Source organism: Ceratotherium simum, chromosome 2 (genome assembly GCF_057802395.1).
Source record: "Ceratotherium simum simum isolate JZ-2026a chromosome 2, ASM5780239v1, whole genome shotgun sequence".
In the NCBI taxonomy this organism is placed as follows: Eukaryota; Metazoa; Chordata; class Mammalia; order Perissodactyla; family Rhinocerotidae; genus Ceratotherium; species Ceratotherium simum.
This window is the reverse complement of record NC_141901.1, coordinates 41,237,722-41,253,801: the sequence shown is the minus strand read 5'-3', so window position 1 is coordinate 41,253,801 and position 16,080 is coordinate 41,237,722. Positions and strand designations below refer to the sequence as shown.

Here is a 16,080-nt window from a genome sequence, read left to right as displayed (position 1 = left end):
TTTCCACTCTGTTGCCATAGTTACCCTCTTAAAACACAAACTTGCACTTTTCACTTCCTTTCCTAAAAATATCATCTTGAATTTCCTATAGCTTAATGGGATAAATATCTTAAAGCAGTCAAGTCCATTGTTTTGTGGTCCCTATCATACAATGCTTATTTTCTACAACACCATCGCACTTCAGAAATATTGAGGGCCGGCCCCGTGGCTTAGCGGTTAAGTGTGCGCATTCCACCACTGGAGGCCCGGGTTCGGATCCTGGGCGTGCACCAAGGCACCAATTGTCAGGCCACACTGTGGCGGTGTCCCATATAAAGTGGAGGAAGATAGGCACAGATGTTAGCTCAGGGCCAATCTTCCTCAGCAAAAAGAGGAGGATTGGCATGGATGTTAGCTCAGGGCTGATCTTCCTCACAAAAAAAAAAAAAAAAAAGAAACATTGAACTTTTGAGTTGTTTTAATATATGGAAAATCTCTGCATCCTAGTATGTGCCTTGGTACATGCCATTCTCTCTAACTGGAATGCCCTTCTCCAACTTGCAAACTACTACTGAACTTCCAAAACCTAACTCAACTATACTCTATGAAATACTTCTTACTCAATGATATAGTTGCTATCTCTTTGGGGTTTTAAAAATTCTCAAATAGAACGCTTATCAAGCTGTACTTTCCCAAGGGAATATGACATTCTTAAAAGTAAGGAGTATTTTACTCATCTGGCAAAGTTTTTGAAACACAGAAAGCATTCAATCAATGAGGAATGAATGCAGAAAATCATCAAGATCATTTTAGATACGCACACAGTGCCATTTTTCTTATTTTAACTTAACAAAAAAGGCACCACCAGAACCCAAACTATAGATATGTAATCTAGAAAGGCAGAGAGAAGATAAAGATCCGGGAAGATAATTAGCTCCTAATGACACAATGCAGTATCATGGGTACAGTGAACATTGAGGTGTTTGTGATGAGATTCATATTTGTGTATATTACACTTGTATTGTGTTTTTGGATAGCCAAAGTATTTTTTCAAACATGGAAGAAGAACAGGTCTTTAAAGGATGTCGGCTGATAGGTACTATTACTTACTCTGTAGTTTTGTAAACGTCAGAATACAGCCCTGCTTTCTGAAACTTCTTCTTTGGGGGACGTGGGGCCTTCTTTTCCCTTGGGATGAGAGAAAGCACAGGCTGCAAGGTACTTTCAGGTTCGGGAGGTTTGGCTGGGGTTTCAGGAGGACTGGGAATCTCAACTGCTGCTTCAGTAAAGCTAGAAAGAGAAGTTTAAAGATAATTTTATGGTGAAAAAAATATTCTCCTACAAATGACTGTCTATTTAAAAAAAACATCACAGCAATTAACAAAAAGAGATATGGGGACTTCCTCATCTGGCCATGCTGGAATAAAAGATGCCAGAATTGTCCTCCTGACAGAAATTAACAGAAATACAGTAAACTACTATAAACCTAGAAAAAGTTTACAAAGCAATTATCAGACATTGGACAACAGTTAGTGCAGCACTGTGATCCCTGAGAAAATTAAAAAAAAAAAAAAAAAAGAGATGAGTCCCACAACTACTTTGCCTTTCTAAAAAGGACTGCGGTGGAGGCAGTGGAACCAAAGCAAGAGAACAGCCAACCTGATGAGTTAAAAAGAGAGAGGGATCAGATTATGGAGAGACTGAAGTAGCTGGAATTCACGGGGCAGAGTACTGAAGTGGAGAAAGCTATGGAGAAAAATCACTCTAGAAATCTGTGTATGGGGTCTCTTTTAGTATATTGCTAAATACTAAGTTGTGCATGTGCAGGGTGAAATTCCATAAGGCTGGACAAAGAACTACCAGAGTACAGTAAACTGAACAGTTCACAGAGCTCACACATGATGGTAAATATTCAGATTCCACTAGGAAGAGTAGAAAGACATTGGCCAACACCGGGGGCATTCAAAAAGATCCCAGAGGGTAATATTACCGATTTTCATAGGGCTCAACTATCCCAGGAATAAAGACCAGCTCCAATAAGCCTTAAAAATAATCTTAAAAAGAATCCAAGCTGATCCATGAGTAACTTAACTGTCTACCAAAATAAAATTTAACACTTGGAAAAGAACAAAAAGAAGACACACAATAATGTGACATTCACAATGTAAAAAAAATTCATAATGAAAAAAATTTAAATAGTAGTGGCCAAAATTTTTCCAAATTTGATAAAAAGTATAAACTCAAAGTTCCAAGAAACTCAACAAACCATAAGCAATGTAAACTCAAATAAAATAACTAAAGCATATCGTAATAAACTTGCTGAAAACTATTGATGAAGAAAATGAGCCAGAGAAAAACTACACCATCCATACAAGAGTACAAAAATGAGTGCAGACAGATTTCATGTTTGAAACAATGCATGCCAGAAGGCAATGAAATAACATCTACAAGTGCTGGGGCGGGGGAAGCCTATCAAAATAGAATTCTAAATGAATCAAAAACATGTTTAAAAATTAAGGTGATTGATTCCACATCCAGGCAAAAATGGTATAGACACTTCTGCCTATCCTCCAACTAAGTATAACTAAAAACCCTGGAAATTATATATAAAATAAACATAAGCAAACAGATTGGCTTGGGACCTTGGGACCTAAGCAATGACATGGTAGGGAATTTCCTAGATTTTCTTTTTGTCTCATACTTAATGGTGAAAGATTGAATACAGTTTCCCTAATATCACGAACAAGGCAAATGTCTGCTCTCATCACTTATATTCAAAATGATGGTAAAGGGGTCGGCTCAGTGGCGTAGTGGTTAAGTTCACATGCTCCACTTCGGCGGCCCAGGGTTTGCAGGTTCAGATCCTGGGCGCAGACCTGCACACCGCTTATCAAGCCATGCTGTGGCAGGTGTCCCACATACAAAAGGTAGAGGAAGATGGGCATGGATGTTAGCCCAGGGCCAACCTTCCTCAGCAAAAAGAGGAGGATTGGCAAGGGATGTTAGTGCAGGACTAATCTTACCCACCAAAAAAAAAAAAAAAAAAAGGTGGTAAAGGTCCTAGCCAGTGCAAAAATGCAAGAAACAGAAAAATATCTGGAAGTGTGAATCCTCCAATTTTGTTCTTTTTCAAGATTGTGTTGGCTATTTGGGATCCCCTGAGACTCCTTATGAATTTTAGGATGGATATTTCTATTTCTGCAAAAAACGTCAATGGGATTTTGACAGGGATTACACTGAATCTGTAGATCACTTTGGGTAGTACTGATACTTAACAATATTAAGTCTTCCAATCCATGAATACAGGCTGTCTTTCCACTTATTATGGCTTCTTTAATTTCGTTCAACAGTGTTTTGTAGTTTTCAACGTACAAGTCTTTCACTTTCCTAAGTTTATTCTTAAGTACTTTATTCTTTTTGATGCTATTGTAAATAGAATTGTTTTCTTAATTTCCTTTTCGGAAAATTGTTAGTTTATAGAAATGCAACTGATTTTTGTATGTTGATTTTGTATTCACAACTTTGCTGAATTCGTTTAGCAGCTTTAACAGTCTTTTGTATGGAATCTTTAGGGTTTTCTACATATAAGATCACAGCATCTGCGAACAGAGCTAATTTTACTTTTTTCCTTTACAATTTGGATGCTGTTTACTTCTTTTTCTTGCCTAATTGCTCTGGTTAGGAATTTCAATACTGTGTTGAACTGAAGCGGCAAACGTGGGCATCCTTTCCTTGTTCCTGATATTAGGGGAAAAGCTCTCAGTCTTTCACTACTGAAGTTGTTAGCTCTGTTTTTCTAATATATATGAACTTTATTATGTTGAGGTAGTTTCTTTCTATTCCTATATTGCTGAGAGTCTTTATTATGAACATGTGTTAGATTTAGTCCAATTCTTTTTCTGCATTTATTGATGTGATCACGTGATTTTTCTTCTTTAGCCTACCAATGTGATTAACTGATTTGGGAATGTTGAATAAGTCTTGCATAACTAGGATAAATCTTGATCATGGAATTAATCTATAATTTTTACTGTTCTCCTGACCGGCCATATTCATTTCTACTTCTGTGCCTTATCTTATATTTCTTTTTCCTGCAATTAAAAATGTTTTCTGGGGCCGGCCCGGTGGTGTAGCAGTTAAGTGCGTGCACTCTGCTGCAGTGGCCCGGGGTTTGGATCCCAGGCACACAAGAATGCACCGCTTGTCAAGCCATGCTGTGGCAGTGTCCCATATAAAGTGGAAGAAGATGGGCACGGATGTTAGCCCAGGGCCAGTCTTCCTCAGCAAAAAGAGGAGGATCAGCGACAGATGTTAGCTCAGGGCCAATCTTCCTCACACACACACAAAGTTTCTGCTTTCCTGCTTATCCTCTACATATATAAATTCTCCAAGCGCCATGTTTCTCCAAGTGCTGTCCATAGACCATATACATCAGACATGCAAATGCCTATTCACAAAATTTTTAAAATTCCTATTAGAGAGGCCTGGGATGGAAACATTCCTAATCTTGCTGGTCCCTGATACCCCAAACCGGGTACTCTCTTTACAAGAACATCCTTCTCATCCTACTTGGGCTCTGACACCCTAGGCTGGGTTGATACTCTCTCCTCCTCACCCCATGGCCCAACTCCTCACCCCATTAAGCCAACAACACCCAGCTCAGGTCACCATGGTTTCCACACCCTATATGGATACCTACCTAATGGCTTTAAGACTGAATTTTTCAGAAAAGAAAAGAGAAAGGCCTCATAAAATATGGCTTTATTATACATTTATCTACATCAATACAATACTTTGTTTAGTTTCTGATGGGTTTTTTTTTGTTTATGAAAATACTATCAGCTAATATATCATTTTTAGGGACTTGTTTCTTTCACTTAATATTATGTTTCTTTTTTTTTTTTTGTGAGGAAGATCAGCCCTGAGCTAACATCCATGCCAATCCTCTTTTTTTTTTTTTTTTTTTTGCTGAGGAAGACTGGCCCTGAGCTAACATCCGTGCCCATCTTCCTCCACTTTATATGGGATACCACCACAGCATGGCCTGGCAAGCGGTGCGTTGGTGCGCACCCGGGAACTGAAACCGGGCCGCCAGCAGCAGAGGGCGCGCACTTAACTGCTACACCACGGGGCCGGCCCTAATATTGTGTTTCTAAGACTCATCCATTATTATTGCATGTCAGCTATAATTCATTAATTTTTATTACCATATCATATTACATTCTGTGAAACACTACAATATACTTAGTCCTTTTCCTGTTTATCAGGGATATTTCCAGTTTCTACATATTATAACCAATCTTGCTACTACCTTTCTGAAAAGTATTTCCTGGTGCCCATTGGGCAAGAGTTTCTCTAAGCTATCCAAAAGGGAATGGCTAGATTCTATAGGGTTGATTTGTAACACTTCTTTTGTTATATACATATCTGGATACCAAAAATGTATAAATAATATGTGTTATAAATTCCTCTCCCACTTCGTAGCAAGTCTTCATGTTTGTCACGATGATGTCTGATAAACAGAAGTTCTTAGTTTTAATATAATCCAGGATATCAACCTGCACCTGTATGGTTACTGCGTTTGCTATCTTGTTGATGAAAGCCTTACTGACAACAAGGTCATGAAGTTTTTCTCTCTCCGTTTTGCTTTTTACACTTAGGTATTTAATCAATTGGGAATTAATTTTTGTATATGGGATAAGGCAGAATCCAACTTCATTCCCATTCCTATGCAATATCAACTTCTGGGGCACAATTTATTGAATATTATTTTTTCTCCCTATTGATATGCAGTGTCACCTCTGTCATATGGCAAGCTCTGATACACACATGGATCTATTTCTCCAGGATCTACTAAGTCCATACTAGCTTAACATACTACAGGTTGAAATTTAAGTCTTTGGACAAATCCATTGCTTTATTTGGTAATTACATTCCTAGGTATTTACCCTAGAGAAATTAGTGCCCATATCCACCAGCAGACATTAGAGGAATATTAAGAGTAGCATTTTTGGATAATACCCTCAAACTGGAAACAACCTAACAGTAAAATAGAGAAACTGTATTATATACAAACGATGGATTACCACACAATAATGAAAAGGAGGTAACTACAGCAATGTGCAACAACACAGATGGTTTAACGTGTACATTGAGCAAAAAAAGGTAAGACACAAAAGCATATGTCCTGTCTAATTCCATTTCAATGAAGTTCAGGAAGGATAAACTAAACTGTATTGTCTAGGTTTGCACAGTTAAATGGTAAAAAAAAAAAAAAAAAAAGGTAAAGATGTGGTTATCTAAAAAGTCAGGAGGAGTTTGATTCTAGCTAGTGCTAAGGAAGCGGTTTATGATTGGCAAGGAACGTGTGATGCTAGCAGTGTTCTACATACCCACTCATTCTATATCTACATGGGTGTTGACTTTATAGAAAACTTTTTTAACTGATTATTTATGCTTATATACTTTGTGTATGTGTATTTCCCTCCCAACTGCCCTCATATCCTCTAAAGAGTTTTAATGAGACTGGAACAATCTTTTCCTTTAGTGGTAGAACTCTCTTTTAAACCCTTTGGTGCTGGTGTTTTCTTTGTGGTAAGATATTAAATTATAGATTTAAATTTACATAATAGAATCACACTGGCTATTTCTTCTTGAGTAGGTTTTTTTCTTAGGAATACATGTATTTCTACTAAGTTTTCCAATTTCTTGGGCATAAAGTTCTTAATCTCTCAAATATAGTTTATCTCCTTTTCAATTTTTAATGTTATTATTCCCTTTCTCTTTCTTTATTGATCAACCTTACCAGAAGTTTGTATCTTTTATTAGTTTTCAAGGAACTAACTTTGGTCATCAATGAATCTCTCTATAGTACCTTAGTTGTACTTTGTTAATATATGTTTTATCTCCTTCCTTTACCATTTTGGGGCTTATTCTCTTGTTTTTCTAATTTCTTAATTGGACTCTTGGTTCATAAATTTTCAGCATTAAAAAAAATAATATAAGCATTAAAGGCTATGACTCTCCCTCTAGGTACCTCTAGATACATCCCACAAGTTTCAATACGTAGCACAGTATTTATTCACTTCTAAATATTTTTAATATGACGTTATTTTATTTATTTATTTTTTGAGGAAGATTAGCCCTGAGCTAACATCTGTTGCCAATCCTCCTCATTTTGCTCAGGAAGATTGGCCCTAGGCTAACATTTGTACCCATCTTTCTCTACTTTATATGGGACGCTGCTACGGCATGGCTTGATAAGCAGTGTGTTGGTCCGTGCCCGGGGTTCCGAACCTGTGAACCCCAGGCTGCCAAAGTAAAATGCTGGAACTTAACTGCTACCCCACCAGGCTGGCCCCTAATATGACCTTATTTTTTACACTAGTTTTTAAAATTTATATTTTTTCCTTTTAGAATCAGGATTTGAACCCAGGTTTTTCTGACTCTAGAACCCAGCTCAGAACCATTACACTATTCTTTTGCATTCTGGTTTGTTATCAATCAACAAATAGTGACTAAAGTCTTTCACGTGGCATACAAGGCCCTCTGCACGATCTGGCCCCCATAACCTTTTCTCTAGATTCATTTGACACCAAACTACTCTAATTCACTCTGTGTTTTGGCTACAAAAGCTTTCTTTCACTTCCCTCAACCTGCCATGATTTTTCACACTTATCAGCCTATCGTGTTTACTGTAGCCTTGCTCCTTTGAATAACAGATGAACTCTATTCTTCAGATTTTAGCTTACTCATTACATCCACAGGGAAACTAAGACAATTACCTCTCTGATACATTCTCATAACCCTATTACCTCTCTGATACATTCTCATAACCCTAAGTAACTCTTCATAATAGCATTTAGGACTGTTAAGATTCATGAGGACAGGGAATCTATCTATATTTGCTTACCACTGTATCTCTCCTTAGCACACGGAATAAATAATTTTGTAACAAACACTTTTTGAATGAACAAATGAACAAACTCCCACTACATAACAAGTATTATAGTAGGTTCCAGTTAGAGAAAGGTGAAAAGCTGTTGCTGTCTCTAAGAACTCACTGCATGATGTCCTTTCCTGCACAATCTCTTGAGGGTAGAAACTGTTACCTTTCTCTTCATTATGTCTTCAAATTCCAGAATATAATTTTGTGGAAAATAAGTGTATAATGCTGCTGACTATGATACAAGAATTTGCTGGAACAGAAAGCCTTATCTGAAATAAAGCCTTTCCTCTGAAGCATATTTTTAAGGTGACCCTTCCTAAAGTGAATGGTCAAGATGTCACAAACTGTCACTTTCTTACTACACTGAAGACAAATATCATTCTCTTTTTAGGTATTTTAAAGCCTCAGTAATTAAAACAGAGTAACACTGATACCAAAACAGACTGATGGAAAGAGAATAAAAATATTAAAAAAGAGGGGCCAGCATGGTGGCACGGCGGTTAAGTGTGCATGCTCTGCTGCGGCGGCCCGGGGTTCACAGGTTCAGATCCCGGGCATGCACCAAAACACCGCTTGTCAAGCCATGCTGTGGCAGCATCCAATATAAAGTAGAGGAAGATGGGCACTGATGTTAGCCCAGGGTCAATCTTCCTCAGCAAAAAAAGAGGAGGATTGGCATCAGATGTTAGCTCAGGGCCGATCTTCCTCACAAAAAAAAAAATTAAAAAAGACACTAAGACCCAAAGATATATAAGAATTTAGTATATGATAAAGGTATCATTTCAAATAAATAGGGGAAGGATAAATTAATAAATAGCGGTAAGACTACCATTTAAAAATTCAAAAAAATTAAATAACTCTTTTTTAAATTACATTTTTTTCCTTTCCAAAAAAAAAAAACTTTACTAAAATCCAGTGAGAATATAAATCACAGAAACTACATAAAAACATAAAAATAGCCATGCTTACAAATCTGCAACCCAGATAAACGACTAGCCATAAATATAGCACTAACTCATATCTTATACAAAAGTAAATTTCAACTGATTTAAAGACCTATATTTAAAAAAGTAATATGTAATCCATCGAAGAATAATTAAATAAATTATGATATATTCTTAGCACAGAATAAGATAATTCTAAATGTACTAATGACAAGATGTCCAAGATACAAGAAAAGAAAAAGTTACAGGGCCGGCCCCATGGCTTAGCGGTTAAGTGATCGCGCTCCACTGCTGGCGGCCCGGGTTTGGATCCTGGGTGCGCACCGACGCACTGCTTCTCCGGCCCTGCTGAGGCCGTGTCCCACATACAGAAACTAGCAGGATGTGCAGCTATGACATGCAACTGTCTACTGGGGCTTGGCGGGGGGCGGGGGGGAAGTTACAAAATTAAATACAGTATGCTGCCACTTACATAAAACAACAGCTTTGCATATGCACATATTTGTAAACGCATAAGAAAAGGTATCAAAGGATACACAATATACTGTTAACAGTCTTACCCATGAAAAGAAGAAAAAGATTTGAGAGGAAATGAGATCTTGTGAAGAGACTTAACTTTTGAATCAGTCAACTTTTAGTTTCACTGACTTATTTACAACCACGTATTACTGAAGAAAGTTTTAAAATTCCATATATTCTGTAGAAAAAAACGTATTTTTTATAGATGTATAGAGAGATGAAAAACCTTTCTACATAGGATTCACCAAAGCCAGACAATAGAGAAAAAGATACCGTTCTGTTGATGTATGGAAAGAAAATATAAAGAAAATCAAATACCAAACAACAAACATTAAGGGTTATTATTCTGACTATATATAATGAGCACTTATTAACACGAAAAATAGATAAGAAACATAAACAAATACTAATCTCCTCCAATATGCAAATAAGTGCAAATTAAAACAAGTAGGAAGTAACATTTGGGAAGTGTATTTCACTATATCAGATTGATAAAGATTAATAAAAACATAATTTCCAGAGCACATAAGGGTGGGGTAAACTGTATACAACTATTACTGTATAGCATTATTAGTAAAAGTATACATAAACAGGTGTGGCTTTCAAGAGGGAAATTTGACAATATATATCAACTTGACAATTATGTTAAAAGGCTTAAAACATATCTAGCGGTTTTAGCATGTATTTCTCTAGCTGTGAACAAGGGTTACAATGTGAGAGAGACCGAGTATGCTATATTTAGTAAAGAAAAAACCAATTGCAAATGGTGAATATTGTAATGATTCATTTAAAAATATTAAATATACTTTCAGGAAAAGAATCTGGTTGGATACATAACAAAAGGATGAAATGGTCTTTTTTTTGTTGGTGATTTTTGGCTTTCCGCTCTACACAATTTGGGAAAAAGTAAAAATATAAAAAGGAAATTATGAAGAAAATAAATCTAACATGCAGGAAGACAAAAATGTATTTGACAGGATGAAAAGTTTAGAGCACAAAGAAGATAAGATAGTGTGATAGTAAAAATAATTCCACTCACATAGCTATACTCTGAATAAAATACATAATCTCTCTGGGCCTTGATTTGCTTATCTGTAAAGTGAGGGGCTTGGACTGGATTGTTACACCCCGCTTTGCTTCTTAATTCTTTATAATTTTGTATAGCCATATATAAGAGACTGAACTGGTCTTATATAGTGAAAGGTTGTAAGATTAAATCAATAATTTAGCTGCACATATGCTACATTTGTACAAAAGCTAGTTTTCCTCTACTCAGATAAAATGTTCAACAAGGAATTACCTTTTAGTATTCTCTGGTTCTTCTTCTGGGAATGGCTTCTGCTTTTTCTTGTTCTGTTCTTCTAACAGCCAACTTTTCCTCTTTAATCCCTTCTTATGTTCTGGATTCAGGTTTACACTCTGAACAACAGCCTCAATGACATCTGTAACTGTATCAAGACTGAAGTCCAGCGCTGCTTCTTCTTCACCTTCATTCAATTCTGGGCTGACAAACTGGGCAGCCTGGAATGCTTGCATTGATACCACAGCCTGGAGGGGACATTTCCGAGGTCGGCCTGGTCTGCGTTTGACAAAGTTATTCCCCGTCCTGGCTTGTCTTTGAAGTTTTTTGGCTTTTAAAATCTTATTGACGTGGTCCAGGTTTTTCTTGGTGGCCAAGATTTTGTTATAATTGCACATTTTCCGAGCTTGGCGCTGCATAGCTTCCACTACACTTCTTTTGATATGATGGGGAGAACAGCTGCTTGGCAACTTTTCAGAAAGCAGTGAGATGCTATTACTGCAAGAGTCACTGGGGACTGCAGGCACTAGAAGGCTGTCTGGTTTTCCTAGGGTTCGCTCCTTGCTGTGGCCATGGCCTGGACTGGAGGAAGGTGGCACAGAGGCAGAAGCAATTACAGCATCAATATTTTTCTCCAGGGGCTCCTGGTCCTCATGTTGTACAATCCGCTGCAGTAGGCTATCCACAGGGTCATCCCCAGAAGCAACCAATCTTGGACTTCGAGACGGAACTCCGTTTACTAAATAAAATGACAAGTCACACATAACATAAAAATTGAACACAGCTATAATTTAAATAACTTTTTACACAGAATAAAAGACAAAGAATACTGCTCTATTTTTTTTGTTGTTTTTGTGAGGAAGATCAGCCCTGAGCTAACATCCATGCCAATCTTCCTCTTTTTTTTGTTGTTATGCTGAGGAAGATGGGCCCTGAGCTAACACTCATGCCCATCTTCCTCTACTTTATATGGGATGCTGTCATAGCATGGCTTGACACGCAGTGTGTTGGTGCACGCCTGGGATCTGAACCTGCAAACTCCGGGCCGCCGAAGCAGAGCGTGCACACTTATCCGCTTGCGCCACCAGGCCAGCTTCCTGCTCTATTTTTCACGGCAAGATTAAACATCATAATATCACATGCATTTGTCTTTTACAAGCAAGTTGATAGTTTACTTTCCTGAATAAGGTACATTACAGTAACCATAATAAATTAAAAATCGCCCATGTTTCCCTAATAATATATGGATTAAAAAACAACAATTCTTACTCTCTGAGATGAGAAGCAGAAAGAAATAGAGTTTATTTCTTCAAAAATGAAGGTTCATGGGGCCGGCCTGGTGGCACAGCGGTTAAGTTCGCGTGCTCCGCTTCGGTGGCCTGGGGTTCGCGGGTTCGGATCCCCGGCACGGACCGATGCACCGCTTGTCAAGCCATGCTGTGGCAGCGTCCCATATAATGTGGAGGAAGATGGGCACGATGTTAGCCCAGGGCCAATGTTTCTCGGCAAAAAGAGGAGGGTTGGCAACAGATGTTAGCTCAGGCTAATCCTCCTCACACACAAAAAAAATATAAAGGTTCAGTTAAGGGACTTCACAGTTAAATGCTGGGTAAAGATCTGAACTTTAAACATAGATGATACTTCTAGTGAGTGCTTTTTCTGACAATATTTTAAGTGCAAAGGAATAGAAGTGAAACACTCTTCTTGAGAATAGCCTTAAAATTAGAATAGAAAACATCTGCATAAACTAGTTTAGAAGGAATATATGTTGGCATTAAGATTAGAAAGTAAGTGGTCTTAGGGGCCGGCCCTGAGGTCTAGTGATTAAGTTCGGCACGCTCCACTTCAGCAGCCCAAGTTTGGTTTCCGGGTGCGGACCTACACCACTTGTCGGCAGCCATGCTGTGGTGGTGACCCACATACAAAATAGAGGAAGACTGGCACAGGTATTAGTTCAAGGTGAATCTTCCTCAAGCAAAAAGAGGAACATTGGCAACAGATGTTAGCTCAGGGCAAATCTTTGTCAGTAAAAAAGAATAAAGGAAAGAAAATAAGTGGTCTTAGATAAACCTTGTTATCTTAGTGGTCCAATGATTTGGTGATCTTTGTTTCTTCAGATACCACTCAGCAACTTTTTATGACTATATATGGGAAATGCTCAACTTCCTCTGGCAAGCTATGTTAGTTTTACAATATTATAAAAAGCAGATCATAATACGTCACTTCCCAGGATGCCTCATTTACTGCTAACAATCATAAGTCATACTTTTCCAAAGTTAATCAATGGATTTCTTATCTATATGACTTTAAAATGTGACAGTATCGTAGATACTCCTTTATAAACCCCAGGCATTCTAGATTCTAATCTCATCAGACTATATTGAAATTTTTCTGAAATTACCAATAACTTCCTTCAAATATATCCCATGGTCTTGCTTAAATTCAATATTTTTAAAATTTCAAACTTTCAGCTATATTTTATATCACTACTCTTTAAAATCCTGCCTCTACTGTTTCTATGATAATACATTTTGATTTTCTTTCAATTACTTGCAACTCTATTAAATTCAATTGTAGAGGTCCTTATTCCCCTGTACTTGTTATTTACCTTTTATACTTACTTTTCCACTGGGAATATGTTTATTTTCATAGTTTCAATTATCAATAGAATACATATAAATTATCAAAATGAAACTGAGCCCTTCCTTTTCCCTAACCTTTCAATGCTATAGTTTCTCAATCTCTCTAGTACAAGTCCTTTTCTTGTTTCAACTCTACACTCTTTGGCAATTCATTCAACTATCATCTATATTCTGATGACTCCCAAATCTCTATTTTCTGAATAGAACTCTCTTCTATGTCTCTACTTTTGCATGTTTCATAGATTCCTCAAACTCATATTTACACCTAATTATCTCTTCCTTCAACTTTGCTCCTTCTCCATATTACCTATCTCAGTGAATGATACCATAAAGCCAACTATACATCATTATGTATACTAAGCACTAACCATGTGGCAAAATTTTGCTGTCTAAGCTCGGGCCAAATCATCCATTATTACTCCTTTACTCTCCCCACAAACCATAAAATTTTGTTTTATGTTAGTTTGATTCTTGAACCTATCTACTTTTCCTCATTCTACTACAGCCACTCAAAACTAAGGTAACTTTATCTCCCTCCCCTAAAACAACAAATAGCCTAACCGCTTGCAGTGTTATTGAAACATGTATACAAATCGTTTGATGCTTCTCCTATCAAGTGGTAGTACCTAATTCCCCTCCCTTTCAATATGAGCTGCTCTTAGGAGTTGCTTCTAGCAAAGAGAGTTCAATGGAAATAAGAATGTGGTAATTTCCAAAGTTAGGCTAGAAAAGGCAGCACAACTAGGTCTCTCTCAGGACACTTGCCCTTGGAATCCAGCTTCCACACTGTAAGGAAGTCCAGGCAACGTAATGGCATGCTGCCCAGTAGATCCTACTAAGGTCACAGCCAACAGTCAGCATCAACCACCAGATATGTAAAGGAGGATGCCTTTGAGATGATACTAGTTCTGCCACGATCTGGTTATAATCACAAAAAAGCCCTGAGAAACTGTCTAGATGAAGAGATTCACCCAGAACTTTGAGATAAATGATTATTATTGTTTGATATCAGTAAGTTTATGGTGGTCTGTTATTCAGCAATAGCTAAGTAGAACATTGTTCTTCCTACTTCTACTCTTGCTTCCCTGCAACCCATTCTTCACACAGCAGCCTGAGCGATCTTTAAAAAAAAAAACAAATATTATCAGGTTTCTGCTTAAAATCCTTAAGCTTATTACTACAAAAAACAACTTTGAATTATCACCTTTCCTCTAGCCTCATGCTTATATAGCACTCTGTCTTGAACCCTCAATTGCAGTAATAATGAACTTCAATTCCTCAAACTCAACACGTTCTTTGTTGACTCAAGGCCTTTGAATATGTTGTTATCTCTGCCTGAACAACGTTTGCTCACAAATTTATCTGCTTAATTACTGTTCAATCTTTAGTTTACAGTGAGGATACCAACAATTTCTCAAGGAAAATTTCCCTGACCAGGCCCCCTACACCCTATTAAGAATTATCATAACACCTTTTCCTTTCCAAGTACTAATCACACATCTAATTAGTGGTTTAATGTATGTAATTCTTGCAAAGGTACAGTTCAGGGGCCAGCCTATTGGCATAGTGGGTGTGGGTCTGTGCATTCTGCTTCAGTGGCCTGGGGTTTGTGGGTTGGCATCCCCGGCATGAACCAACACACTGCTCATCAAGTCATGCTGTGGCGACATCCCACATAAAATAGAGGAAGATTGGCACAGATGTTACCTCAGGGTGCATCTTCCTCAAGCAAAAAAGAGGAAGATTAGCAACAGATACTAGTTCTGGGCCAATCTTCCTTACCAAAAAAAAAGGTATGGTTCATAAAGGGGGTGATGTTACTCATCAAATTCACTTTGTGTCTCCAGTAACCAGGATATAATTAGTTAATATGAATCCTGGGCTCAAAATCTTGGAAATTATTTTTGTCTCCTCTTTCCCTTCCTCAACATCTCAGAGCTACCAAATGTTTTTTTAACTCATGAGTATAAAGTTAAAACAGAATCCTAAAATGGGTACATTGTTTGAAGCCTCATTCCTGAGCCACTCACTCTGGGCTACCTCACACTTTACTTTCTGAATTGTTCCCATCTTCCTGAATTCCAGTCTGCCAATTTTTTTTTTTAAGGTGGTCTGCTCTATGAAATGATTTTGTTTGTTTGTTTCTCGACTTTGGCTTTATTTTGCAGTACAGAAATCATCTGGAGCCACTGAGAGACAAACACTGATTGAAGTAGAGGCTCTCTCAAATAATACTGCACTGCAGCTCGGTCCCTTGAAGAAGCCACACCTGGGATACAAAAGAAGGACATCATGTCTAGGACACGATGCCGGGCACTATGTTTTATTTTTTTTATTTTTTTATTCCCCCCCCCCCCAAAAGCCCCAGTAGATAGTTGTATGTCATAGCTGCACATCCTTCTAGTTGCTGTATGTGGGATGCGGCCTCAACATGGCCAGAGAAGCGGTGTGTCGGTGCGCGCCCGGGATCCGAACCCGGGGCCGCCGGCTGCGAAGCGCGTGCACTTAACTGCTAAGCCACGGGGCCGGCGCCAGGCACTATGTTTTAGATGTAGTAACTTATTTTGCAAATTAACTTTACTGAGGTAAAATGCTGCATAACATTAAATGTACTTTTTATGTATGTATTTTTATGAGTTTTGACAAATTTACTATGTAACCACCATCATAAACAAGATATAAAACATTTCCCATCCTAAAAAGTTCCCTTGTGCCCCTTCCAAGACAATCTGCTTGTCAACCACAGCC

General features: G+C 37.8%; 1 protein-coding gene across 4 annotated transcripts in view; it reads right to left on the bottom strand.

Annotated features, from left to right (window-relative positions):
• The window catches only part of ASH1L (ASH1 like histone lysine methyltransferase), a 228,872-nt gene that overhangs the window by 112,100 nt on the left and 100,692 nt on the right, over positions 1 to 16,080 (bottom strand). For 3 of the 4 annotated variants that reach the window (XM_087441962.1, XM_087441959.1, XM_087441957.1), the window contains 2 exons: positions 10,691 to 11,429; positions 1,090 to 1,269 (listed from right to left, as the gene is read on the bottom strand). In XM_087441962.1, coding sequence (XP_087298088.1) covers positions 1,090 to 1,269; positions 10,691 to 11,429 — 919 coding nt within the window. The remainder of the gene's footprint in view (positions 1 to 1,089; positions 1,270 to 10,690; positions 11,430 to 16,080) is intronic. The other variant, XM_087441966.1, reaches the window with a different exon arrangement.